Genomic DNA, 27467 nt, shown 5'->3' with positions numbered 1-27467 from the left:
AAACCTAACCAAAGAAGTAAAAGACTTGTATAATGAAAATTATGAGTCACTACTCAAAGAAAAAGACACAAAGAGGTGGAAAGATCTCCCATGTTCATGGGTTGGAAGAATTAACATCATCAAAATGAATATACTACCCAGAGCCATATACAAATTTAATGCTATACCCATCAGGATCCCAAACACATTTTTTAGGAGAACAGAAAAAATGCTACAAATGCTTATCTGGAACCAGAAAAGACCTAGAATTGCCAAAACAATCTTGAGGAGAAAGAACAGAACTGGAAGCATCACACTCCCAGATCTCAAATTGTATTATGGGTCCATTGTCATCAAAAATGCTTGGTACTGGAACAGAAATAGACACACTGACCAGTGGAATAGAATTGAGAGCCCAGAAGTAAGCTCCCACACCTATGGAATCTAATCTTTAACAAAGGTGCCCAGACTTTTAAGTGGGGAAAAGCAGAGTCTCTTCAACAAATGGTTTTGGAAACAATGGGTTGAAACATGCAGAAGAATGAAACTGAACCACTATATTTCACCAAATACAAAAGTAAATTCCAAGTGGATCAAGGACTTGGATGTTAGACCACAAACTATCAGATACTTAGAGGAAAATATTGGCAGAACTCTTTTCGACATAAATTTGAAAGACATCTTCAATGAAGCAAATCCAATTACAAAGAAGACTAAGGCAAGCATCAACCTATGGGAATAAATCAAATTAAAAAGCTTCTGCACAGCAAAAGAAACCACTACCCAAACCAAGAGACCCCTCACAGAATGGGAGAAGATCTTTACATGCCATACCACAGACAAGAGGCTAATGACCAAAATATATAAAGAGCTTGCCAAACTCAACCACAAGAAAACAAATAACCCCATCCAAAAAATGGGGAGAGGACATGGACAGAATAGTCACCACAGAAGAGATCCAAAAGGCCAAGAAACACATGAAAAAATGCTCCAAGTCCCTGACTGTCAGAGAAATGCAAATCAAGACAACAATGAGATACCCTTTACTCCTGTGATAATGTCATACATCAGAAAAGGTAACAGCAGCAAATGCTAGAGAGGTTGTGGAGTCAAAAGAACCCTCCTGCACTGCTGGTGGGAATGTCAATTGGTCCAACCTCTGTGGAGAACAGTCTGGAGAACTCTCAGAAGGCTAGAAATGCACCTACCCTATGACCCTGCAATTCCTCTCCTGGGGATAGATCCTAAGGAACCCAACACACCCATCCCAAAAGATCTGTGTGCACATATGTTCTTAGCAGCACAATTTGTAATAGCCAAAACCTGGAAGCAACCCAGGTGTCCAACAACAGATGAGTGGCTGAGCAAGTTGTGGTATATATACACAATGGACTACTACTCAGCTATTAAAAATGGTGACTTCACCATTTTCAGCCAATCTTGGATGGACCTTGAGAAATTCATGTTAAGTGAAATAAGTCAGAAACAGAAGGATGAATATGGGATGATCTCACTCTCAGGCAGAAGTTGAAAAACAAGATCAGAAGAGCAAACACAAGTAGAAACAGAACTGGAGTTGGTGTATTGCACCAAAGTAAGAGACTCTGGGGTGGGTTGTGTGGGGAGAATATAGGTCCAGAAAGGATGACAGAGGACCTAGTGGGTTGTATTGTTATATGGTAAAGTGGGAAATGTTATGCATGTACATACTATTGCATTTACTATTGAATGTACAACATTAATTCCCCAATAAAGAAATTTAAAAAAAAGAAATGAAGCAATCTTTAGTGCAGAAGTTACCTAAGAAAAATTCATATATTTTGAAAATACAACATAAAATCTCACAAAGCCTAAGAGCCTAAATAAATTCACTACCTAGTCTTCAAAACACAGGAAACTGTCAACATTATTATAATTCCAAACAGAAAAATAACATTTTAGTTAGCTGTATAACTCTGAGCATGTCATTATCTTCTCAGAGGCTGATACGATTAGATTAGACCATAATTTTTAAAAGAGTGAGTATATAGGTCTTTGGGATGGGGTTTTTGTGGCAGTAAATGTATTTTTGTTCAATATTAAGCACTGACTTACTGTACAGACAAGACCCACAGCCTACATATGGCATTCAAATGTCAGGAGAAACTGGAATCTGAAAAGGCTCCCTGGGGGTGGGAATGAGGGCTGAAATAGAGGTTGAGAAGGACTGGCTTAGATAAACTAAAAGATGACTTAGACCTGTGAGAGTTCCTTGATTCAATCTTCACAAGAATGCGAACGATTCAAACAGAAAGTAAAGAAAGATGTGTATACTGGACAGAGATCTCTAAGGAAAATACATCTGTTAAGTGTTGAAGCCCCAGTAATGGCAAATAAGCAAATACAGAATAAATTCTTCTTTTTAAATATTTATTTATTTATTTATTCCCTTTTGTTGTCCTTGTTGATTAATTGTTGTAGTTATTATTGTTGTTATTGATATCATTGTTGAATAGGACAGAGAGAAATGGAGAGAGGAGGGGAAGACAGAGGGGGAGAGAAAGACAGACACCTGCAGACCTGCTTCACCACCTGTGAAGCGACTCCCCTGCAGGTGGGGAGCCGGGCTCGAACCGGGATCCTTATGCGGGTCCTCATGCTTTGCGGCACGTGCGCTTAACCCGCTGTGCTACTGCCCAACTTCCCATAATAAAAATTCGTAAACAGGGGGTTGGGCGGTAACGCAGTGGGTTAAGTGCAGGTGGCACAAGGGCCGGCGTCAGGCTCCCCACCTGCAGGGGAGTCGCTTCACAGGCGGTGAAGCAGGTCTGCAGGTGTCTGTTTTTCTCTCCCTCTCTCTGTCTTCCCCATCTCTCTCCATTTCTCTCTGTCCTAGCCAACAACGAACAACATCAACAATGGCAATAATAATAACCACAACAAGGCTACAACAACAAGGGCAACATAGGGGGATAAAAATGGCCTCCAGGAGCGGTGGATTCATGGTGTAGGCACTGAGCCCAGCAATAAGCCTGGAGGGAAAAAAAAAAAAGAAAAAGAAAAAAAATTCGTAAACATTCAATTTTATATAAAAGCATGCAAAGTTAGCAAATGTTATAATTAAGGGGCTGGAGTGACATCTCACTAGGAGAGGCACCTGTCTTGCCACATGAGCAGCCTGGGTTTGAGCTCTGGCACAGAACTACGCAGGACTACGCAGGACTACGCAGGACTACCCAGGGCGACAAAAGCACCAGGGGCACTGCAGGGATATGGTCTGCCTCCCTCTCTCTGTCTGTCATTGTTTCCCTTTCTCTGTAAACGTTGGGCCAAAGCACATGAATGAAGCTGTGGCAACACAAACACACACACACACACGCACATACATGCACAAACACACACCAAAGTGTAATTAAAAATTTGCAATGCTATTGTATTTGAAAGAGAAAATCCCTGGAAGCAGGGCAGTTGTCATTCACAAAACAAGCCTGTGGAACTGCAGGAGGTGTGGCTATGGAGTAGGGGCCGTTTTCCAGCACTCTCCTGATAAACAACAACAAAACTATGGGAAGATGACCTGAAAACCCCACAAAATACAGTAAGACTTTCTTCAGAAATTCACTAAGCTATAACCACCAAGTTGCAGATGCTACTATGATTTCATCCTGACTTCCCTGGTCAGAGGACCTGTCAATGTGTCCTGGAGCCCCACCTCCCCAGAGCCCCGCCCCACTAGGGAAAGAGAGAGACAGGCTGGGGGTGTGGATCCACCTGCCAACACCCATGTCCAGCGGGGAAGCAATTACAGAAGCCAGACCTTCCACCTTCTGCTCCCACAATGACCCTGGATCCATATTCTCAGAGGGGTCTTGAACTCAAAAAAAAAAAAAAAGTAAGTACATTAAGAAGTATTAGTACTAGGTATGACTTAGAAAGGATCATAGAAAAAATTAACATAGATGAATAGATTGATAGATAGATATAGAAATAATAGTCAGACCTAATCTATGACCTTGGGAGAACTAATGAAGCTTCCAGAACTCTGGGGGTGGGAAATGTGTGGAATTATAATCCTGTGACTTCATAATTTTGTAAATCAATATTAAATCAATAATGAAAATATATAAAAACATTCAAAGAAGCCTATAAGCCACAGAGTTGTTATATTTTCACTGCTATACTAATACCAGTGTCTGAAGAAGGCTTAAATTTTCATGTATTTACTTATTAGCAAAAAAAAAAAAAAGTAAAAGGGAAAAGAATAGGGATAATTACTTTTAACTAACATAAAATTGGAAGAGGGCGGTTGTCTCAGCTATGATAAATGAAAGATCACCTTGGAATATAATTTATTTTTAATTGCCTCTTCCATCTAATCTCACTACTACTGGAGGCTGCCTTAAAACATTCACAAAGCAAAAACAAAAAGGAATTGGAGATGCTAACTAAAGCAGACCACAATTTCCTAAGTGACCAACTGTCCTGGCACTGTTTATAACAGAAGCCGACTTACAGATGTGATTTTCGGAAACACATTTCAAAAATATGCCTCAGGGTTATCTTAAGAGTTACTACTATATTTTTAATTGAGATAGAATAGAAATTAACACTGCATTCATTTTAGGTATATGACACAATGATTTGAAATCTTCTCATACTGTGAAATTATTGCCATGTTAAATTTAATTATCATTCATCACCATACATAGCTAATTTTTTTCCCCCTGTAGTGAGGACTTTTAAAATCGACTCACCAATGTTTGAGTATGCAATATAGAACTGTTCAGTGTAAACATATACTACATATTACATCCCAGAATTTATAGCTGTGTGTGACTTTAAGCTAACTTAATTCACCATCGTCCCTGCCTTAGGGTTGAGAACTTGCCTAATCCAGAGAATTGACTATGATAAAAAGGGAACAGTATGAAAAATGCTACAGATATTAGAAAAGTAACTGTATTCTGCTTTAAATACTTGAGATAGTGTATTTCGTGCCTTCATTTTACTCTCTGCAGACTTCTAGAACTATCTAGCAGTGCATTCATACTTAAACACTTTCATCTTTCTCTTCTATGAATTATTTTTAAAAAATTCAATTTTAGAAACCCAGGAGATAGTTCAGTGGATAACATTCTGGGCATAAAAGCATGAAGTTCTGAATCTGACACCCTGCAAGGGGTATGTCAGAATGATCCTCTGGTCCCCTCCCCTTCCCCCTTTCTCTTTGCCCCTATCTCGACTCACTCCTCTCTCATAAATAAATAAACTTTTCGCTCTCTCCCCTGATCCAGCTTTCTAGCCCTTTTTCCAGCCATGACATCTCCCCCAGACAATAACTTGGGTCCAGTTGTATATCAGATGTCAGGCTCAGGCAAAAACTAGTAGAGTCACAGGCCCCTTGAAACATACTTAAAATAGACCTACTAACTTTTTCCAAAACAGACACCTCAAATATTCATCTGCAATATTCTTGGCTTTAGGTTCATAATTAGTCAACAGTTTGATCTGCTTCACATCTTAACTGTTTTTCAGTCACCAGGTTCCAGATGCTACCATGATGCCAACCTGACTTCCCTGGACAGACGACCTTGTGTCCTGGAACTCCGCTTCCCCAGAGCCCTGCCCCACTAGGGAAAGAGAGAGACAGGCTGGGAGTATGGATCGACCTGTCAACACCCCTGTTCAGTGTAGAAGCAATGACAGAAGCCAGACCTTCCACCTTCTGCATCCCACAATGACCCTGGGTCCATACTCCCAGAGGGATAAAGAATAGGAAAGCTATCAGCGGAGGGGATGGGATACGGAGCTCTGGTGGTGAGAATTGTGTGGAGTTGTACCCCTCTTATCCTGTGGTCTTGTCAGTGTTTCCTTTTAATAAATAAAAATTTTAAAAAAGGGTTAAAGAGTCAAACTCCTAGCATCTGAAAATATATAAAATGCCAACACCTTCACATGAAACCATTATTAAATGTTTTATCTTGGTCATCAGTGATATGTTTCATAAAGTGTTCTAAGATTATCTTATTCAGAATAACATTCATGTGTTCACATAGAACATTAGCTTTCAGGCAGCTCTACTGCATTTCAATCTATAAAGATGTGTGTGAAGCCCTAGTTTCACTTAGACACAGGCATGCCCAGTATTATGCACAAAGTAAACACTTCTCACTGATGATGGACAAACACATGCAATCCTTAAGGAATGCTATAACCACTATTTAAAGTTCCTCAAATGCTAGATATTCAAGTGACAGAAAACCTTCTTATAAACACAGAGCTATTTTTAGACTGTTCTACATATTCTGACTACACAGAGCACTGGCAAAATATATTAAATTAGTGGAAATCCTCCACATATATATCATTTCTGAAGTCTAGCTGTGGAGCCTCAACTTTTAATGATCCAGCCAAAAGGCCTTCACTATTTTAAGGCTACTTAACTATCTTAACTATTTGAAGGATTCAGTCCTACCTTCATGCCTCTCTCTAAATACAGGCTGATCACCAGACTGTTAGAAAGTATATTCAGAGGCATGAAAGATCCGGGAAGATAGCTCAGCCTGTTAGAACAAAGAACCCATATGCCACAGAGGTCACAGGTTCAATCTCTAGTACTGCCTTTCACTGGAGCTGAGCATTTCTCTGGTCTCTATCTTTCATTCTTGGCTTCTCATAATAAAAAATATTTTGAAAGGGCATACGAAAATCAGAAGTCATAAAGTGGTCGTTGGCAAAGTTTAAAGCTATCAACAAAAAGTGTAGAAATTCCAGTAGATAGCAAATAAATATGCATAACAATACTGACTCAGCACAGCCTAAAATGGAACATAAATTCTAGTAGACAAAAAACTGTCATCCTTCCAGGAGAAAGTCAACGCACACAAATTCTGTGTGGCAAGATGCACTGAGTTAGCAGTACCTTTGTTTCAGATTGATCCATGATGTTTTGAAGTACTCAGTAGTTTCTTTCACATTCCTTGTGTCATCATTACTGTATTCCTCCAGAAGTTTCTGTAGGGCATTGTCGAAGGCCATTATGACACCATCATTAGGATCCAGTTCTTGAAGTAGGATCTAAGATGTGATTTAAAAATAAATGCTTATACTTGGCCACTCGGCGATTACCATTACCAATAACAACGATTCCCCCAAAGAGATTTAATCATGTTTTAGACACAAATAAAAGACAGAAAACCGCTCACAGAGCAAAGTCTGTTTTAAGACAAACTTTTGAAAGAAACCTGAAAGCAAGTAATCCTAGGAGAGGAAAGTATCTAAGAAAGGGAGCCGGGACACGGCACTTGGCAGGAAGAGCCTGACCTTCTTCTCTTTAAGGTCCTCTGCTTCCTCAACCATCTGTCCGTTCATTCCTTCCGCCCACCTGACCTTTACAGGCTCATTCATCCTACAGACTCAAATTACAAAGGGAACAAAGTAGCAAGAAGCATTTTTTTTTTTTTAGCCCTGAGTCAACAAGAGTTTCAAAGCTGAGAAATAAGAACAAGAAGGGAAATGCCAAAGCACCAGTTGGACTGGGCTTGGCGTGTCATTTCTAATGGTTACACCACCAATATTTTTTTTTCCAAAAACTGTTGCAGCCAAATTTCTTTTATAAATGTAAATATGTTTTATAAAAATTTAGGGGTGTGGGTGGTGGGGGAATCATGACAACTGTCCTAAAGTTAGCGAACAATCGAAGCAAAACCACAAGCACCACCTTCAGGAACGCCAGGGGTAGGTAGTTAAGCGAGTGTCACCTGGTTATCAGATATCTGCTTGACAAGGGGGTCCCGTAGGGCTTGCTGAAGAACACAGAGCCGGGCTTCATATTTCCGTAGCAGCTCCTCAGCCTCCTCCCTGTGGTCATCCCACTGAAGGCTGTCAACAACCATGTCCTCCAGCTGCTGCTGCCTCAGCTCAACCCCGTGCTCAGTGCTATCCCACCGGTTTTTGACTTTTTCCACTGCAGGGGAGCAATATGAAAATGTGATTCCCTTAAGTCACCATCAGATCATGGAAACCATCGAACACCAAATTTACCGTAAAATTCTAGCTAGAGGGAGTCGGGCGGTGGCGCAGCGGGTTAAGCGCAGGTGGCACAAAGCGCAGGGACCGGCCATGAGAATCCCAGTTCAAGCCCCCGGCAGGGGAGTCGCTTCCCAGGCAGTGAAGCAGGTCTGCAGGTGTCTGTCTTTCTCTCCCTCTCTCTGTCTTCACCTCCTCTCTCCATTTCTCTCCGTCCTATCCAACAATCAAACAAGGTCAACAAAAGAGAATAAATAAATATTTTTTTTAAAAAAATAAGGTGATAAAAATACTAAAACAGAAAGGGGAAAAAATTTCTAGCCAGGAAAAAAAAAAGAGGCAAACAGATCTATTTTATGGTAATTTTAATATATCTCTGCTGTAATGTGTAAATGATATATATTTCTAGGGCCATTCCTGGGGAGTCTTGGAATCAACTTCCTTTTACACGAACCAAAGTAGCTCAAGATAAAAATATTTACTACTGTAAACTGAAAAATAAGAAAATGTCTCGGGAGTCGGGCTGTAGTGCAGCGGGCTAAGCGCAGGTGGCGCAAAGCACAAGGACCGGCATAAGGATCCCGGTTCGAACCCCGGCTCCCCACCTGCAGGGGAGTCGCTTCACAGGTGGTGAAGCAGGTCTGCAGGTGTCTGTCTTTCTCTCCTCCTCTCTGTCTTCCCCTCTTCTCTTCATTTCTCTCTGTCCTATCCAACAACGAAAACAACAATAATAACTACAACAATAAAACAACAAGGGCAACAAAAGGGAATAAATAAAGTAAATATTAAAAAAATTTTTAAAAAAAGAAAATGTCTGGCTGAGTTTAAAAGCACTTTGCAACCTACCACCCTTAAACAGAGCGCTTTAGAAGATGCAATAGGTCAACAGTGTACCTTTCACACCTGTCTTACTACATCATGTCTCTTTCCGCGAGAATTATCTGTGTATGTCCAGGTTCATGAGAAACACTGAAACTAGAGTAAACTCAACTGCTAGGTACCCAGCCAAACCTCATCATAAATGTCAGTCTTTTCCTTTTTTAATTGTTTCTATTTTTCTTTCATTTTTTCTCTATGTTTCCCTTCTCCTGTCCTCCTCTTCTTGTTCTCTTCTCATCATCATTGTTGCTGTTTTCTCATTTTTAACAGGTAGTTAAGGGGACAGACAAGGGGGGGGGGGCTTTTGTTTCATTGATGTAAGAATAGTGCAGAGCCTGAACTGAAATATCAGCTTTTAATACTGTCAAAGCTCACTTCAATGCACTGGGCACTGACGCAAACCTGAGCCACACATGAGGCAAAGCAATGCACTATCCCGGTGGGCCTTATCACCAGCCCAAAATATTAAAGGCTTTTAAAAAGATCAAGAACAGGGAGTCGGGCTGTAGCGCAGTGGGTTAAGCACAGGTGGCTCAAAGCACAAGGATCCCGGTTCGAATCCCGGCTCCCCACCTGCAGGGGAGTCGCTTCACAGGCGGTGAAGCAGGTCTGCAGGTGTCTGTCTTTCTCTCCTCCTCTCTGTCTTCCCCTCCTCTCTCCATTTCTCTCTGTCCTATCCAACAACAATAATAACTACAACAATAAAGGAACAAGGGCACAAAAGGGAATAAATAAATAAAATAAATATATAAATAAAATAAAATAAATAAAATAAAAAGATCAAGAACAGACTTACACAACACTATGAAAAACACCTGTCACATATGCCAGAGATATGATAGAGCCTCTTTCCTCTCCCTCCCCATGCCTGACACGAAGCAAAAAAAAAAAAAGACATTTTATCTCTACTTTAAAAAGTATAATTTTTCAAAATCATATCTATTTTTGGCAATTTATTCTCCTACAAGTCTACTGTACTGAAAAACTTAGCAAGATATGTATGTTTACTCCCAGGTACTTAGGAACTTATGAAAAGATATAGTGATAATACAGACTGAAAATAATATGACTGGCAAAAAAAAAAAAAAACCTGTCTTAAAAGCACACTTATTTCCAAATTAAACCACACTTTTCCTAGGACGGGACAGCTGACTTTCTTTCTCTTTTCTTCATGAATATTAGACAAGATACCTTCCCGTTAATATTCTGTCACAGATATTTACTAAGTATAAGTAGCTCATTTATATGAGACACTGTGTGAATTATGGGAGGCCTCGGAGCAAGAAAGGTTAAGGACCACCATCTGAGAAGGGGAGAGAGTATTAATGTCACTCTGAGATCTTCCAGGAAATTCTGGAGGAAAAGGCCGAGTGGGGAAGGCTTCCCAAAGGGGGGTGATACTTTAACTGCTGAGCAGAATGTCACCTGGGGAGAAAGTCAAGAGGAAAAAAAAAAAAAAAGATAGTGTGCACACAAGTAAGGAGAATAAGAAGTGTCAGGCTGTTTCAAATCCTACGTGTACAGGTAGTACAAAATAGCTATGTGCAGGACTCAAGGCTGCCGAGAAAGAGCTAGAAAGCATAGGTACAGACCAATCCTAGATGGCATTCTTCGGAATTCAGACTTCATTTGTACACCACACAGATTTTTTTTTTAACACCATACAGATCTAACAGGTGCTTTTAGCTGGAGTGCAAACTCAGAAAAAGAAACTTTCCTATTATTATTTTGTATGTTTGTTCATTTGTGGCTGGGTGGTGGCGTAGCTGGTTAAGCGCAAACATTTCAGTGCACAAGGGCCCAGGTTCAAGCTCCTAGTCCCCACCTGGGGGAGGGGTGGAGTTTCATTAGTAGTGAAGCAGGTTTCAGGTGTCTCTCTCCTTCTCTATCTCCCCCCTTCCCCTCTCTGTTTGTCTCTGCTATCAAATAATAAATCAAAGGCCACAAAGATGTTTAAAGAAGAAGGGGGGGGTTCTCTAACTCCCCTCCCCCTCTCAGTTTGTCTCTGTGCTATCAAATCAGTAAATAAATAAAAGGCCAAAAATAAAAAAGTTTCAAGAAGAAGAAGGGGGAGGAGAAAGAAGAGGGAGAGGAAAAGAATAGAGACGCCACAGCACAACCGCGCCACTCAAGAAGCCTCTCCTGTGCAGATGCTCCCGGGCTGCTCTGGGCTCCCGCCTGTTTCCCATAACATGACAGAATGTGCCTTCTTCACAATGTGAGCTCTCTCCTGGGCCCAGTTTTGTTGTTTTTTTAAATAGGCACCTGCAGACCCGCTTCACCATTTGTGAAGTGACCCCCCTGTAGATAGGGAGCCAGGGGCTCAAACCCGGACCCTGGCACAGGTCCTTGTGCTTCCTACTATGTGCCTTTCAACTGGTGCACGACCACCCAGCCCCCTGTAAATATTTTTTTAACTTACATTTTTCTGTGATTGCCGTTCTTACATCTGAACTTGAAGCTTTATTTTTCAAGTTCTGTGCCAGCGTAAACACATAATCTAGCTGAGGATGGCGCTGTTCAAGATCGGCCTTTGTGATCTGTTCAGAAAAAAATTATTATTCAGACAGGTTAATAAATGAGAGCATACGAATGCCAACAAACTGAAACTGGCATGCCGATAGCAAAGTTCTTTCACTTATATAAGGAATGGAGAGGCACTAGGGACAGATAAATTGCATGACTTGGAGTTAAAACACTCTGAATTCAAAAATCTCTGTTCTTCCCTTAAAACTGAGGTCACTGGGCAATGCATTTTTCCCTCTGTGGTTTTGTTTGCACACACGCATGCACACACACACACACACACACACACACACACACACACATAAAATACTAATAGCTTGGTTCTTCAAGCCTGAGAAAATCTAGTGAAGAGAATTTCTTTGAATAATAATAATAATTAAAAGGTCTGAAAAACATAGCAGTGACAGTTGTTGCTGACACCTCAAATATGTACTTTGTGTCAGATGTGAACGCAAATTAATGTCACCTACAGGGTGGGATAGAAGTCTAAGAAACATGTTGATGGGAATCATTAAAAATGTAAGATCCTAAACATGGAAAACTAATGCAGTAAAAAGCTTGTGTTTTTCAGTACTAATAAATCTGGAGGGAAAGCTATTATCAGCAAAACAGTGTACTGTAAGTCTAGAATTAATAAGCAGCCATGCAGACCAGAACACACAACTTATAATCAGTACAGGCTTGGCAAAGATTCTCTCCCAGTTCAATTCTGCAGGCTTCAAATACTCTCATAGTGTCCACTATTATTTCTACAGCATGGCAACTTTTAATCCCGAACTCCAGAGAAACAGTTGGCTTTTCTTTCAAATGATATGAAGTACCCTCAACGAGAGACATCCGCAACTATCTAGCAATCAAACTCTCATTCTCATCCCGGCCATTTCTCTATTTCCCTTAGTTGCAACTGTATCACCTTGATCACTCAGAGAGGCTTTTTGCTTTGAATACTTTTTTTCCCCTTAGCTTTGACTATTTATGCGATAGAGACCGTCAGAAATCCAGAAGGAAGGGGGTGATAAGGGGCCAGGCGGTGGCGCAACCAGGTTAAGCACACACATTACAGTGCGCGAGGATCTGGGTTCAAGTCCCTGGCCCCCACCTCCAGGGGGAAAGCTTCAAAAGTGGTGAAGCAGGTCTGCAGGTGTCTCTCTGTCTCTCTTCCACACTATATCCCCTCCCCTCACAATTTCTCTCTGTCTCTATTCAAAATCAATAAATAAAGATTAAAAAATTTTTTTTTCTTTAAAAAGGAAAGGGGTAACAGGGAGGGAGACAGAGAAACCAGCAGCCCTGCTTCAGCACTTGCAAGGCTTTTTCCCTGTAGGTGGGGACTGGGGGCTTGAACCTGGGACCTTGAGCATGGTAATATGTGAGCCTCAACCAGGTGTGCCACCGCCCAGCCCATCTTTCAAGTACTTTTCACCTCAGCTCCATCATACTCACTTCTCCAGCATCTCCCAAAACTATGAGCAACACAGTTGTGACTCATTGTCTTTCAAGCTCCCCATCTCATGTCTATAATCGCTGAGTTCCCTCTACCAAAAACGTGGTTTATCTGGTCACTGGATATCACAACCCCATATAGTCTTTATTTTCCATCTCTGTAGATTCAGTCCCCTCCCTCCACTCTGACTCCCCTAACAGGTCCCCACACCTTCCCCCGTTTCTATTATTCCTGTCTTGACAGAGTAACCTGTCTCCTTAAGTGGACTCAGTGCCTCCATTTCAGTTTGAACATATTTGTAGTCTAGGAATAAAAATAACTTCTACCTTGGGGGCCGAGTAGCAGCACAGTTATAGTACCTGGCTCTGGCGAAAAGCACAAGGACCGGCATAAGGATCCCGGTTCGAGTCCCCGGCTCCCCACCTGCAGGGGAGTCGCTTCACAAGCGGCGAAGCAGGTCTGCAGGTGTCTGTCTTTCTCTCCCCCTCTCTGTCTTCCCCTCCTCTCTCCATGTCTCTCTGTCCTATCCAATAACAATAACCATAATAACAAGGGCAACAAAAAGGGGGGAAAACTGGAGGCCAGGAGCAGTGGATTCATAGTGCAGGCACCAAGCCCCAGCCATAACCCTGGAGGCAAAAATAAATAAATAAATAAATAATCTCTACCTCATAATATTGTTAAGTAACTGAATGAGTTGACATAAAATGCTTTTCATAGTAGCCAATACTCTCTAAGTAATTAATAAAAGTTACATTACTATTTTGAAGGCTCTAGCAATTTCTATTTGGTTGACATTTTCAGTATTTCTGTACAATACAACTCAGAACTTCAAACACTGAATATGAAAAAAAAAAATTACAAGTTGGTACTCCATGGCATGTGTGTGGTAATAAATTTGTGGTAACGAAATTGTGAAGACAGCAGTTAAATGAGTAAGTTCATCATAAAATATAAGCTAAGTCAAATCAATGGGGTTTACAGTCAACAACATTTATTCACCTTTCCCATATTTGGAAGCTACTCTCTTCGCTGATCTAGCTTTCTAGTACTATTTCCAATTCTGACAATATCTCCCCAGACAATACCTTTGGTCTACCTGCATATCAGATTTCAGGCTCAGGAAGAAAAAGTGTAGTCCCGGGCCTTACAGAATTTAACTAAAATAGGCATACTCGCTATCCTCAAAACAGAGACCCCCAACTCTTCATCTGCAAGATTCCAGCCTTTAGGTTCATAATTAGTCAACAATTTGTTTGCCTTTATATGTTAACTCTTTTTTCCGCCACCAGGTTCCAGATGCTACCATGATGCCAACTGGACTTTCCTGGGTAGACAATCCCACCATGTGTCCTGGAGCCTCACTGCCCCAGATCCCTGCCCCACTTGGGAAAGAGAGAGACAGGCTGGGAGTATGGATACACCTGCCAATGCCCATGTTCAGAAGGGAAGCAATTACAGAAGCCAGACCTTCCACCTTCTGCATCCCACAATGACCTTGGGCCCATGCTCCCAGAGGGATAAAGAATAGGAAAGCTGTCAGGGGAGGGGATGGGATACGGAGTTCTGGTGGTGGGAATTGTGTGGAGTTGTACCCCTCTTATCCTGTGGTTTTTGTTAGTGTTCCTTATAAAAAAATTAGATCATAAAATTATATATATATGCTAAAAAGACACTGCAGAAAATTATTCTCCAGTATCCTAGACATCAATGCAGCACTAGTTCACATCGATACTGATTTGGGAAGCTTTCTGAGATCATTTCTTGATTTTTTAAAAAAAAATTTTATATTTATTTATTTTCCCTTTTGTTGCCCTTGTTGTTTAACATTGTTGTAGTTACTTTTGTTGTTATTGATGTCATTGTTGTTGGATAAGACAGAGAGAAATGGAGAGAGGAGGGAAGACAGAGAGGGGGAGAGAAAGACAGACACCTGCAGACCTGCTTCACTGCTTGTGAAGCGACTCCCCTGCAGGTGGGGAGCTGGGGGCTTGAACCAGGATCCCTACACCAGTCCTTGCGCTTTGCATCACGTGTGCTTAAGTCACTGTGCTACTGCCCAACTCCCCATTTTTTTATTTTAAACCTAACCTGAGTAGCAGTCAGGAGGCTACTCAGCAGCAGAGCTCTGGACATGCATCTGTGAGGGCTCAGGTTTGATGGCTAGCACTACTCACCCTAGAGAATCGCTGATTCTCTCTCTCCCTCCAAAAATAAGAAAATTTATCTTTTTTAAATATTTATTTATTTATTCCCTTTTATTGTTGTTTTCTTATTGTTGTAGTTATTATTGTTGTTACTGATCTCATCATTGTTGGATAGGACAGAGAGAAATGGAGAGAGGAGGGGAAAACAGAGAGCGGGAGAGAAAGACAGACACCTGCAGACCTGCTTCATCACCTGTGAAGCGACTCCCCTGCAGGTGGGGAGCCGGGGACTCAAACCAGGATCCTTATGCTGGTCCTTGTGCTTGGCACCACCTGCACTTAACCCAGTGCACTACCGCCCAACTCCCAAAAATTTATCTTTTTGAAAAATACACTGAATTGATACCTCAAGTTAGCCAAACCAATTTTAACAAAATAGCATAAATGCAAAAAACAAAATCACAGACTCTTTTGGAGTAAGTTGGTCGGACAATTTGACTGATAAACAATTTTTTAAGCTTATTCTCCCATACATCAGTTAAAGAAAGAAGATGCACCTAAAATAGACTCCTAGCTCCTTCCAACAGGAAGACCCTCATCTGCTTTACTCTTACCGCTAGGTTCCTGATTACTAAGCAATTTGCTCTGCTTCATATCTCAACGCTTTTCAGTCACCAAGTTACAGATGCTACCATAACACCAACCTGACGTCCCTAGGCTGGAGCTGCACCTCCCCAGAGCCCCTGCCCACTAGGGAAAGACAGAGATAGGCTGGGGGTGTGGATCCACCTGCCTACGTCCATGTCCAGTGGAGAAGCAATTATAGAAGCCAAACAAATTGTTGAGCAATCATGGACCCAAAGCTTGGAATAGTGGAGAGGAAGTGTTAGGGAGGTACTCACTGTAAACTCTAGTGTACTTCTGCTTTCAGGTATATATTTTACAGTAGTTTACGGATACGTGTGAACATATGCTCTCTCTCACAGAAACTGGTGTATATCTAGGTTTTGGGACTTTGTTAGAAAGTGAACCACCTGAGATGGAATTAGAGTATACCATGAAAGGAAAGGTCTCCCCCGAGTAATGAAGCTGAAGGGTTGTCATTGTTAACTCTCTTTTCAGTCACCAGGTTCCAGATGTCATCAGGATGCCGGACAGGCTTCCCTAGACTGAAGAACCCCACCAATGTGTCCTGGAGCTCAGCTTCCCCAGAGCCCCACCCTACTAGGGAAAGAGAGAGGCAGACTGGGAGTATGGACCGACCAGTCAACGTCCATGTTCAGCGGGGAAGCAATTACAGAAGCCAGACCTTCTACCTTCTGCAACCCACAATGACCCTGGGTCCATGCTCCCAGAGGGATAGAGAATGGGAAAGCTATCAGGGGAGGGGGTGGGAGATGGAGATTGGGTGGTGGGAATTGTGTGGAATTGTACCCCTCCTACCCTATGGTTTTGTTAATTAATCCTTTCTTAAATAAAAAAGAAAAAAAAAAGAAGAAGCCAAAACTGCCACGTTCTGCACCCCATAAAGGATTCTGGTCCATATTTGTTGGTCTGCTTCTAAGACCCCTTCTGTTGCATTGCTTGTGGTCTATTTACATCATCATTGTTCTGTTCGCACTGATTTAATCCCCACTGGTTCGCCTTTTTTCCTTCTCCCCACGCCCTATCCTATGTACTTCCTCTTCCTGACACTTCCACCTCAGGAGATATATATAGGACAGGATTGTGATTAGAGATAGCTAGATCGAACTGCTTCCACGCTCGTCAATAAAGATTGAACTGCGTTCCCAGCTCAGCCATGAGTCCCTGGTGCTCTCTCTCCGGACCGCGAAGCGAGCCCTGCAAATGGCGCTAGAACAGGGACTGGCACATACTCCCAGAGGGCTAAAGAATTGGGAAGCTTCCAATGGAGCGGAGGAGATGTGGAAGTCCGGTGGTGGGAACTGTGTGGAATTGTAGCGCTGTTATCTTACACTCTTGTTCATCATTACTAAATCACTCATTTCAAAGACAACAATAAAACAAGGAAAGGAAAGGCAGGCAGATTTGCTCCGCCTCTGAACCGCGGTGTTTCTGTAATGAGACCTCACGATGCACCCACCTTCATCCGGGAAACTGTTTTATTGATCTCTTCTACATCCCCGACGGTGACAATGTTGGACTTCAACATCTGGTCGATCAACACAAGCCAATCAGCCAGTTCTGTGATCATGGTATCCAGATCCGTCGGAATCGCAATTTCGGAAGTGCGGTGAGGCTGAGCAGGCACATCTGGAGCAGAGGATGTCAGCACTACCTTCTGGAGAGTGGGATGAGCTGAAATAAAAAATGTAGCGCAACATGAATGAGGAAACAGGAAATACTGGCTGGAAGAGTGGAATGGAGACGTGTGCATGTGTATTTAAGTAAAATTCGGGTGTTTTTTAAAAAAAAAGTGATTTGAGGCGTTTCGAGTTTCAGATAGGAATCACAGTGGTATTTTCTGTAGTGTGACTTCTCTATATGTATGTGTGCTTATAGTCAATGAAGTCATCTCACAGTATTCCTTGGCAGCAGTAATTCTGAAGTAACTAGCACTGACACAATAGAAAACTATTTTGTAAAAAAATTCAGCCCTGCGCATCATCTTGCCAAATAATACATTTAGTCCACCTGACTGCTTTGAGGATCAGGCAAAAGTTACAGAAGTCATGGACCAATTGGAACATACCTAGAAAAGTCTTCCTAGCTTCCTCTCACAGGAACCCCTAGCTTCATTTGTTCTGTTCCCACCTCTGAGTGCCTTCTTACTTGCTGTATATTATATTGCCTTTCAGCCACCAAGTTGCAGATGCTACCATGTTGCCAACCTGACTTCCCTGGGCAGAGGAGCTCACCAATGTGTCCTGGAGCCCCACTGCCACAGAGCCCTGCCCCACTAGGGAAAGAGAGAGACAGGCTGGGGGGTGTGGATCCACCTGCCAATGTCCATGTCCAGCAGAGAAGCAATTACAGAAGCCAGACCTCCCACCTTCTACACCCCATAGAGATGTTTGCTCCATGCTCCCAGAGGGATAAAGAACAGAGAATCTTCACATTTTCCCTCAGATCAGGTACAAGATGCCCAATATCAACGTTATTATTCAACGTAATGTTGGAAGTTCTTGCCATAGCAAACAGACAAGAGCAAGGAATTAAAGGGATACAGATAGGAAGAAAAGAAGTCAAACTCTCCCTATTTGCAGTTGACATGATAGTATACATAAAAAACCTAAAGAATCCTGCAAGAAGCTTTTGGAAATCATCAGGCAATACAGTAAAGTGTCAGGCTACAAAAGTAACATTCAAAAGTCAGTGGCATTCCTTTATGCAAACACTAAGGTAGAAGAAGATAAAATCTAGAAATCAATTCCTTTTACTATAGCAACAAAACAATAAAATATCTAGGAGTAAACCTAACCAAAGAAGTGAAAGACTTGTATATTGAAAATTATGAGTCACTACTCAAAGAAACAGAAAAAGACACAAAGAAGTGGAAAGATCTTCCATGTTCATGGGTTGGAAGAATTAACATCATCAAAATGAATATATTACCCAGAGCCATCTACAAATTTATGCTATCCCCATCAAGATCCCAAACACATTTTTGGGAGAATAGAACAAATGCTACAAATATTTATCTGGAACCAGAAAAGACCTAGAATTGCCAAAAAAGTCTTGAGGAGAAAGAACAAAACTGGAGAATTCACACTCCCAGATCTCAAATTGTATTATGGGGCCATTGTCATAAAAAATGCTTGGTACTGGAACATGAATAGACACAATGATCAGTGGAATAGAATTGAGAGAAAAATAATGGCAGAACTCTTTTCGACATAAATTTGAAAGGCATCGTCAATGAAACAAATCCAATTACAAAGACGACTAAGGCAGGCATCAACTTATGGGAATGAATCAAATTAAAAAGATTCTGCACAGCAAAAGAAACCACTACCCAAACCAAGAGACCACTCACAGAATGGGGGAAGATCTTTACATGCCATACCACAGACAAGAGGCTAATGACCAAAATATATAAAGAGCTTGCCAAACTCAACCACAAGAAAACAAATAACCCCATCCAAAAATGGGGAGAGGACATGGACAGAATATTCACCACAGAAGAGATCCAAATGGCCAAATGCTCCAAGCCTTTGATAGTCAGAGAAATGCAAATCAAGACAACAATGAGATACCACTTACTCCTGTGATAATGTCACACATCAGAAAAGGTAACAGCAGCAAATGCTAGAGAGGTTGTGGGGTCAAAAGAACCCTCCTACATTGCTGGTGGGAATGTCAATTGGTCCAATCTCTGTGGAGAGCAGTCTGGAGAACTCTCAGAAGGCTAGAAATGCACCTACCCTATGACCCAGCAATTCTTCTCCTGGGGATATATCCTAAGGAACCCAACACACCCATCCACAAAGATCTGTGTACACATATGTTCTTGGCAGCACAATTTGTAATAGCCAAAACCTGGAAGCAACCCAGGTGTCCAACAACAGATGAGTGGCTGAGCAAGTTGTAGTATATATACACAATGGAATACTACTCAGCTATTAAAAATGGTGACTTCACCATTTTCAGCCAATCTTGGATGGACCTTGAAAATTTCATGTTAAGTGAAATAAGTCAGAAACGGAAGGATGAATATGGGATGATCTCACTCTCAGGCAGAAGTTGAAAAACAAGATCAGAAGAGCAAACACAAGTAGAAACAGAACTGGAATTGGAGTATTGCACCAAAGTAAAAGACTCTGGGGTGAGTGGTGGGGGGCAGAATATAGGTCCAGAAAGGATGACAGAGGACCTAGTGGGGGTTGTTTTGTTATGTGGAAAACTGGGAAATATTATGCATGTACAAACTACTGTACTTACTGTCAAATGTAAAACATTAATTCTCCAATAAAGAAATTAAAAGAGAGAGAAAACTATATATGTGTGTATATATATATATATTTTTACATATATATATATATAAAGACTATTTTGGGTACTACTGTCAATCTGTTTTGCTCTTTTTATCTTTTTGCTTATCAATTACATAAAACAAAAACAAAAAAAGAATAGGGAAGCTTCCAACAGAGGGGATGGGACATGGAACTCTGGTGGTGGGAACTGTGTGGATTTGCACCACTGTGATCTTACAATCTTGTCAATCATTATTAAAACACTAATAAAATTTACTTTAAAAGCCTATGAGAAAGTTATGAATACTACTTAATTTAGTCAAGATATTTTGCTTTAATTATGAATCCAATGCATGAATACTTTTCTACTGCTTTCATTTAACTTTTAACATGAGCACTGTTCATTATTAATAAATAGTATCACTCACTGTCAGTAAACCATATAGTAACATATATATTCACATTCAGTAACTACTGGCCAACCCTTTCTGCCAGGTGGGTAAGATTGTTCCTAATCTTTTATTTTACAAAAGAAATTACACAGTGCATCTTTTTAGCGTGTAGGATATTTTCAGATTTCTGACTACCACTGTAGTATGGACTTCTCAAAGTAGAATTACTGGGTCAGATAAAAATTTGCAAATTCAAGATTCATCCCCAATTCATTTTTCTTAAAACATGGAAATGAATAATTCCAGTAACAATGTATGGAACACGTGTAAACTGGATCCACTTCGAAATACTGTCTCAGTAGATAAACACGGCATGCCCAAATTTTCCATCTTTATGTTTTTTTGTTCATGAGTGAGAGGAAACAGTTTTGAGTGCATTAGCCAAATACATAACTGTGATCTTTAGCTTTTGTCCTGAGGTTTAGACAAGCTCTTCTGTATAGAAAAGTAGATACCTGAAATGTTGCTGAACAGAATATTTCTACTTTAGATTTCTTGACACTGTTAATATACAGAAGTTATCCAATTTGGTGTGAGTAAAGCCATTATCTTTGGGAATGATTTCTAATCTTGGGAATTCTTTTTCTAAAACTTAAAAAGATGTTTGTCTTCACCAGTTTCATATTTGTATTTTTATTTTACCTCCCCATGATTGAGACCTGCAGGATTTCACTGTTCCCACAGACATATTTTCTCTTTTTAAAACAGAGCAAGAAAAGAAGGAATTGAGAGGGAAAAAAGAGACATCACAGACCCTGCTGTGTATAGATAGTCCACTGTGTTGCAAGGCACTGGAAGCCAGGTTCTCACACCTGATAGATAAGGTGTGCCTTTTCTGGGTAAGTTATCTCTCAGTACCAACAGTTTCTCTCTCTCCCTCTCTCTCTCTCTCTCTCTCTCTCTCTCTCTCTCTCTAGTTTTAATAGTAGAAGTTAGTTTTACAACAACCATAATAATGGTTATTTTTCTTTGCTTTTGCTCCATGTGGCAGAATTATTAAGTCCACCCAGAACCTCCTTTAACCATAGGGTGCATTTGACAAAGCTGCAGTAATTCTCAGAAAGTTTATAGTCAATGTGAATGTTTTTATAGTTTAATATAATATAGTAGTCAATAAGTCAATTGCTCAGACTTTAAAATTAATATAGAAAAAAATCCAAGAGCAATGAAGGCTTGGTGTTAGAGGACTGGGTCATGCTATGCTACATGTTTAGCTGTGCTAACTACTAATAAATGGTGAAGTCCACGCATCCTGAACTCAGACACCCAAACTCGTCAGGCAAAAGAAGTGGTAGGTAGGTGAGTGAGAGCGAAGCCTAAACTCAACAGGGACTGCTCCACAGGTTGCAGACCAATGAGAGAAGGACTGGCCCATAGCTGGAGTGGGGAGATGTTAGCACAGATCTTGACTTGAAATGGACCCTAGGAAAAGTAATTACTGGTGGGAAAAAGGCTCTGACTATTCAAATCAAAATTGTGTAACTGTTGAGGCTATAGAAAATGATTTGTACAATCATGGGCCTAGAGGCTGGAATAGTGCAGATGAAGTGTTGGGGGGTCCTCCCTGCAGACTCTTGTGTACTTCTGCTTTCAGGTCTATATTTTTCCCTGGTTTATGGTCACGTGTGAACATATGCTCTATCTCAGGGAGGGATAGAGAATGGGAAAGCTATCAGGGGAGGGGATGGGATATGGAGATCGAGTGGTGGGAATTGTGTGGAGTTGTACCCCTCCTATCTATCCTACAGTTTTGTTAATGTCTCCTTTCTTAAGTAAATTAAAAAAAAAAAAAAGAAGAAAGAAACTGATTTGTGTATCAGAGTACTTAAAATAAACACAGTCATCTGTGGATGGACACACCACTCTTTGGTAACTGTGAGTAATCTCTTCAAAGGATGGCCGGATAAAGAATTCATGGTATTCATACTCCCTGGAATATTCCTACGCAATAAAAAAAAAGATGGCATTGTGACCGCTGGGACCAAATGGATGGACGTGGCGGGGATGATAGACTCAGTGAAACAAATGATGTCAAAGGAAACTATAGGATGGTTTCAGTATTATGTGAAATCCAGAGAACTAAAGTACAAGTACATCAACCTGCAAAAAAAAAGAAGTAGACACACTTTCTGAGACCTTTTATACACTATGGCGGTTGATGCTGGGGAGTGGGGGCAGAGATTCTAGTGGTGAGCGTGATGTGGAACTCTACCCTGGAATCACATTATCTTGCAAACCACCATAAGTCACAAATTTAAAAAATGGCACTTCAGAGAAGGAGAAAGAGAGAAAGAGAGAGAGAGAGAGAGAGAGAGAGAGAGAGAGGGAGAGAGAGGGGTGCAGCAGGCTAGAGTGGGCACACCAGGCAGGGTACTGGCACTGCCATCCATGAGCCAAGTTTGAGCCCTGGCACCACTCAGTTGCAAGGGCAACTGAGGAAGCCTTGGTGCTGCAGAGTCTCTCTATCTCCATATATATTTATGAAAAGCATTCCCCAGAATCCATAAATTAAAAAGAGAGAGAGAAATCACTATTAGATGAATACTAATGTTTAAGATTTCTAACAATAATACCATAAATAAGGACTTAAAAAAAAAAAAGACAGTACAAGGGAGAAGTTATTTGTGATGCCCATTTCAGATAAAGAAAAAGAACTATTAATATAAAAAAATTCATTATCTTTATTTATTGGATAGAAACGATCATAAATCGAAAGGGAAGGGGGAGATAGAGAGGGAGAGAGACAGAGAGACAGAGAGACACCTGCAGCCCTGCTTCACCACTCGCAAAGCTTTCCCCCTGCAGGTGGGGACCGGAGGCTTGAACCTGTGTCCTTGTGCACTGTAACATGGGCACTCAACCACGTGCGCCACCACCTGGCCCAGAATATGAACTATTCAAATGACAAAAGGATCAACATTCCATAGAAGGAGAAATGAGGACGATGACAGTCATATGGAGAAATGGCTCAACCACACAGCTAACTGAGAAAACAGAAATTCAGGTGAAATACCCCATAGTCACAGGTCCCAGATACGCAGAGTACTATCCAATAAGCTAGACTTCAGACAGCCTCACTGGGACATAGAGTTCACCACCGTCCTCCTGGCTCCAAGATATCTAAATCTTTCGTTTTCACTGATGACTACAATTCAGTCACAAGTTCACCCAGGCATGTTCATTTAGAGGGCTGCAGCTGATTTCCTCAAAAAGGAAAGCTCTATGTCCATCCCCAAAATATTTCTCCAGGTTCCCAGCTGGTCCTTGGCTTCACTCAGCAAGACCTGCTGACGTTGTGCATCCCTGTCTAGTTCAGGAGAGATATTATTGATAATGTCTCACATTCCCTACACTCACGAGAACAGAGAGTGTGTGTGTTCTTCTCAACCCCTGAAGGCAGAATAACGCATCACAATTTCACTGTTTTCAAGATTCTCTGCCAAGCCACGTATGATTTTCCCAACCATAAAAATTGCCGTTGATTTGTAAACTGTAATGACGTCAATGGGATCTTACCAGCCATTCTCACTGGAGAAACAGACTCGGGGTCCTGGATGCTGGGCACATCTCTGCACACCTACACTCCCCATCCAGACAAAAAGAGAACATTAAGTCAATTGACATTATCACGTGTTTTAATGAGAAAGTTTTATCATAAATAATAGGTCTACAGGCCGGGTCATGATGCCCCTGGTTAAATGGACGCATTGCGGTGCGCAAGGACTGGGGTTCAAGTCCCCAGCCCCACCCGCAGGGGGAACACTTTGCAAATGGTGAAGCAAGTCTGCAGGTGTCTGTCTTTCTCTCTCCCTCTCTGTCTCCCCCTAACTTCTCAGATTTTGGCTGTCTATATGCAAGAGAGAGCGAGAGAGACAGAGAGAGAATGAGAAGAGTCAGAAGAGGAAGCACGGAGGCAGGGGAAGAGACCATGGCAGCAATCAAGGGAAAAACAGTGGGTGACCTGAAACAGGATAATGGCAATGGGGAAGGTGTGAAAGAGTTAAAGCTATGTTTTCAAACCTAAGAAATGATAGAAGAATTGTATAGTAAACATTCAAGTGCAACTGTTCAATGCTGGGCTTCCTTCTTTTTTAAAATGTTTTTTAAAAATTAATTTATTTATTCCCTTTTGTTGCCCTTGTTGTTTTATTGTAGTTATTATTGTTGTTGTTATTGAAGTTGTTGGATAGGACAGAGAGAAATGGAGAGAGGAGGGGAAGACAGAGAGGGGGAGAGAAAGATAAACACCTGCAGACCTGCTTCACCACCTGTGAAGCGACTCCCCTGCAGGTGGGGAGCCGGGGGCTCGAACCGGGATCCTTAGCGGGTCCTTGCGCTTTACGCCACGTGCGCTTAACCCACTGCACTACCGCCCAACTCCCACTGGGCTTCCTTCTTTTATTTTCTCTCTAGCCATTTTGCCATCCAGCAAAGCATGCTAGATCAGATGCAGACGTTCAAAAAGGGAATCAGCTCCACAGTCGATTCTTGCATTGTGATATAATTCAGACGCTCTACGGCTGACTCAAAGGCCTTCCACCTAAGCCCTCCTAAGGATGGAATTACCTGCACTGGAAGTGAGGTAAGGCAAAGGGTAGGTACTGCAGTTCATCTGGAAGGCCGACTGGACAACAAGTAGAGATGCTGAAAAGTTACATGTGCATGTGTAGAGTATAGGAGACTCAGGCCAGAAATTAGCAATAGCGATTCTTTATGGGGAAAAAAAATTCTCAGGGCCAGGGGGTGGCACACCTGGTTACATGCTCACATCACAGTGTACAAGGACCCAGGTCCAAGGCCCTGGCTCCCACCTGCAGGAGGAAAGCTTCACAAGTGATGAAGCAGGGCTGTAGGTGTTTCTCTCTCTCCCTCTCTATCTCCCCCCTCCTCTCAATGTATCTGTCTCTATCCAGTAACAAATAAATGAATAAATAAATCAAATTCTCTGTCAGCCCTCTAATTGACACTCAACTCTGATTGATCGGCCTCCGGATGAAGAAATTTGCCACCTCATTAGATACAACTCAGTGTGCTTCACAGAAGTCACAGGGATGACATTTGGGATGATTCACCCGAATCAGGGTCAGAGAAATAAAGACTCAACATCTCAGACAAATCCCTCACTCAGTCATATCTGATAAGGCAAAAGAGGAAAATAATTTTAAAATATCTGAAAAGCCATAGGTTATGTCAGAAAGTTAATGTCCACGTAAATAAGAGGCTATTTCTAACGACAAGGTCGAGGTACGGCAGTGGAGTGTAGGTTATCGGGCGCTAAGGCTACAGTTCTGGTTTTATTTTTTTGCCTCCAGAGCCACTGCTAGAGCATGGCACCAGCACAACAAACCCACTGCTCCTGGTGGCCGTTTTTTCCATTGTATTAAATAGGGCAGGGAAAAATTGAGAGAGGAAAGGGAGAAAGAAGGGAAGAGAAAAAGATAAGACACCTGCAGACCTGCTTCATCTCTTGGGAAGCGTCTCCCCCTGCAGATGGGGAATGGGGTCTTGAACCTGGGTCCTTGTGCATATCCTTGCTCACAGTACAATACGCACTTTGCCTGGTACGCCACCACCCGGCCTCCAACCCCCCATTTCTCATAAGAGGTGAATCAGGGCTGCAAGTGTCTCTCTTTTTCTCCCTTTCTAGCTCTGATTCCATTTTAGTTTTTCTCTGTCTCTATGCAATAAATAAATATATGGGGCTGGGTGGTGGTGCACCTGGTTGAGCGCACACATTACAATGTGCCAGGACCCGGGTTCAAGTCCCCAGGCCCCACCAGCATGGGAAAAGTTGCACAAGTGGTGAAGCAGGGCTGCAGGTATCTATCTCTCACCCTCTCTATCTCCCCATTCCCTCTCGATTTCTGGCTGTCTTTATTTATTATCCAATAAATAAATAAGGATAATAATAAAAAATTTAAATATATATATTTAAAACTATGTTTCTGTTCATGATAAAAAATTACAGGCATTAATAAGGATTAGTAAAATATTCTAATATTAGAATACACTTTAGAGTAAAAGCACATGGATAGACCTAGAAAACATTATAGGTATTGTAATAAGCCGGATGAAAAAAAGACAAATACCATATGATTTCAGTCACAGGTAGTAGACAAACAAACCGATAAACTACACAAGACAAAAAATAAACTTTTAGACTATAAGATCAACTAGTGGTTTCAGGAATAAATAAACAAAAAGAAAGAAGTGCATAATAAAATATTTTCTTTTAAAAAAATTCTTTTAAAAAATATTGATTTATTCTCTTTTGTTGCCCTTGTTGTCTTATTGTTATAGTTACTGATGTTGGCATTGTTAGATAGGACAGAGAGAAATGGAGAGAGGAGGGGAAAGACAGAGAGGGGCAGAGAGAGACAGACACCTGCAGACCTGCGTCACTGCCTGTGAAGCGACTCCCCTGCAGGTGGGGAGCCGGGGGCTCGAACCGGGATCCTTACACCGGTCCTTGTGCTTTGCGCCACCTGCGCTGAACCCGCTGCGCCTGACTCCCAATAAAATATTTTCTACCCGACTACTCACTTATTCCTCCCAACTGTTTGGTAAAGGATAGAACTGGACTCCAAGTAGTAGACGTAATATAAATAGATATATCCATTTTTCAGTGATGCAGGGGCCAAGTGGTGGCGCACCTGCTGGAGCGCACATGTGACAATACGCAAGGGCTGGGGTTTGAGACCCTGGTCCCCACCTGCAGGGGGAACACTTTGCGAGTGGTGAAGCAGGGCTGCAGGCGTCTCTAGCCAATAAATAAAAATAATATACAATACATTCAAAAACTTCAATGCTGCACACCTGAAACTCATGGAATGTTATAAAACTATTATTTCTATAAAAAGAAAGAGTGCTATAACCCTATTTCTCTGACAGCAAGAACAAGAAGCCTGAAGCAGCTTCTCCAGTGATGCCACACACCTTCCATGTTGCGTTCACAGCTCTCAAGCTTTCTGAAATTTGCTCTCTATCATGTGAACTCAGATTTTTATCCGAGAGCACTTCAGATTCAGTTCTATTCAGCCATGTGAGCTTTTCATTCTGCATTTCCATCTCCTGGGTTAAGTCCTAAAGGAATCGGAAG

The 27467-nt window shown here is 41.6% G+C and overlaps 1 protein-coding gene across 1 annotated transcript in view; it reads right to left on the bottom strand.

Moving 5' to 3' along the window:
- UTRN (utrophin) overlaps positions 1 to 27467 on the bottom strand; it is a 609745-nt gene that overhangs the window by 289091 nt on the left and 293187 nt on the right. Inside the window, exons 45-50 of the mRNA XM_060190773.1 lie at positions 27305 to 27451; positions 23885 to 23945; positions 17087 to 17301; positions 11288 to 11405; positions 7719 to 7924; positions 6881 to 7035 (exon numbers count right to left, since the gene is read on the bottom strand). Of these exons, the coding sequence (XP_060046756.1) occupies positions 6881 to 7035; positions 7719 to 7924; positions 11288 to 11405; positions 17087 to 17301; positions 23885 to 23945; positions 27305 to 27451 (902 nt within the window). The remainder of the gene's footprint in view (positions 1 to 6880; positions 7036 to 7718; positions 7925 to 11287; positions 11406 to 17086; positions 17302 to 23884; positions 23946 to 27304; positions 27452 to 27467) is intronic.

Source organism: Erinaceus europaeus, chromosome 4 (assembly GCF_950295315.1).
Source record: "Erinaceus europaeus chromosome 4, mEriEur2.1, whole genome shotgun sequence".
Classification (NCBI taxonomy): domain Eukaryota; kingdom Metazoa; phylum Chordata; class Mammalia; order Eulipotyphla; family Erinaceidae; genus Erinaceus; species Erinaceus europaeus.
This window is presented reverse-complemented; position numbering and strand designations above follow the sequence as displayed.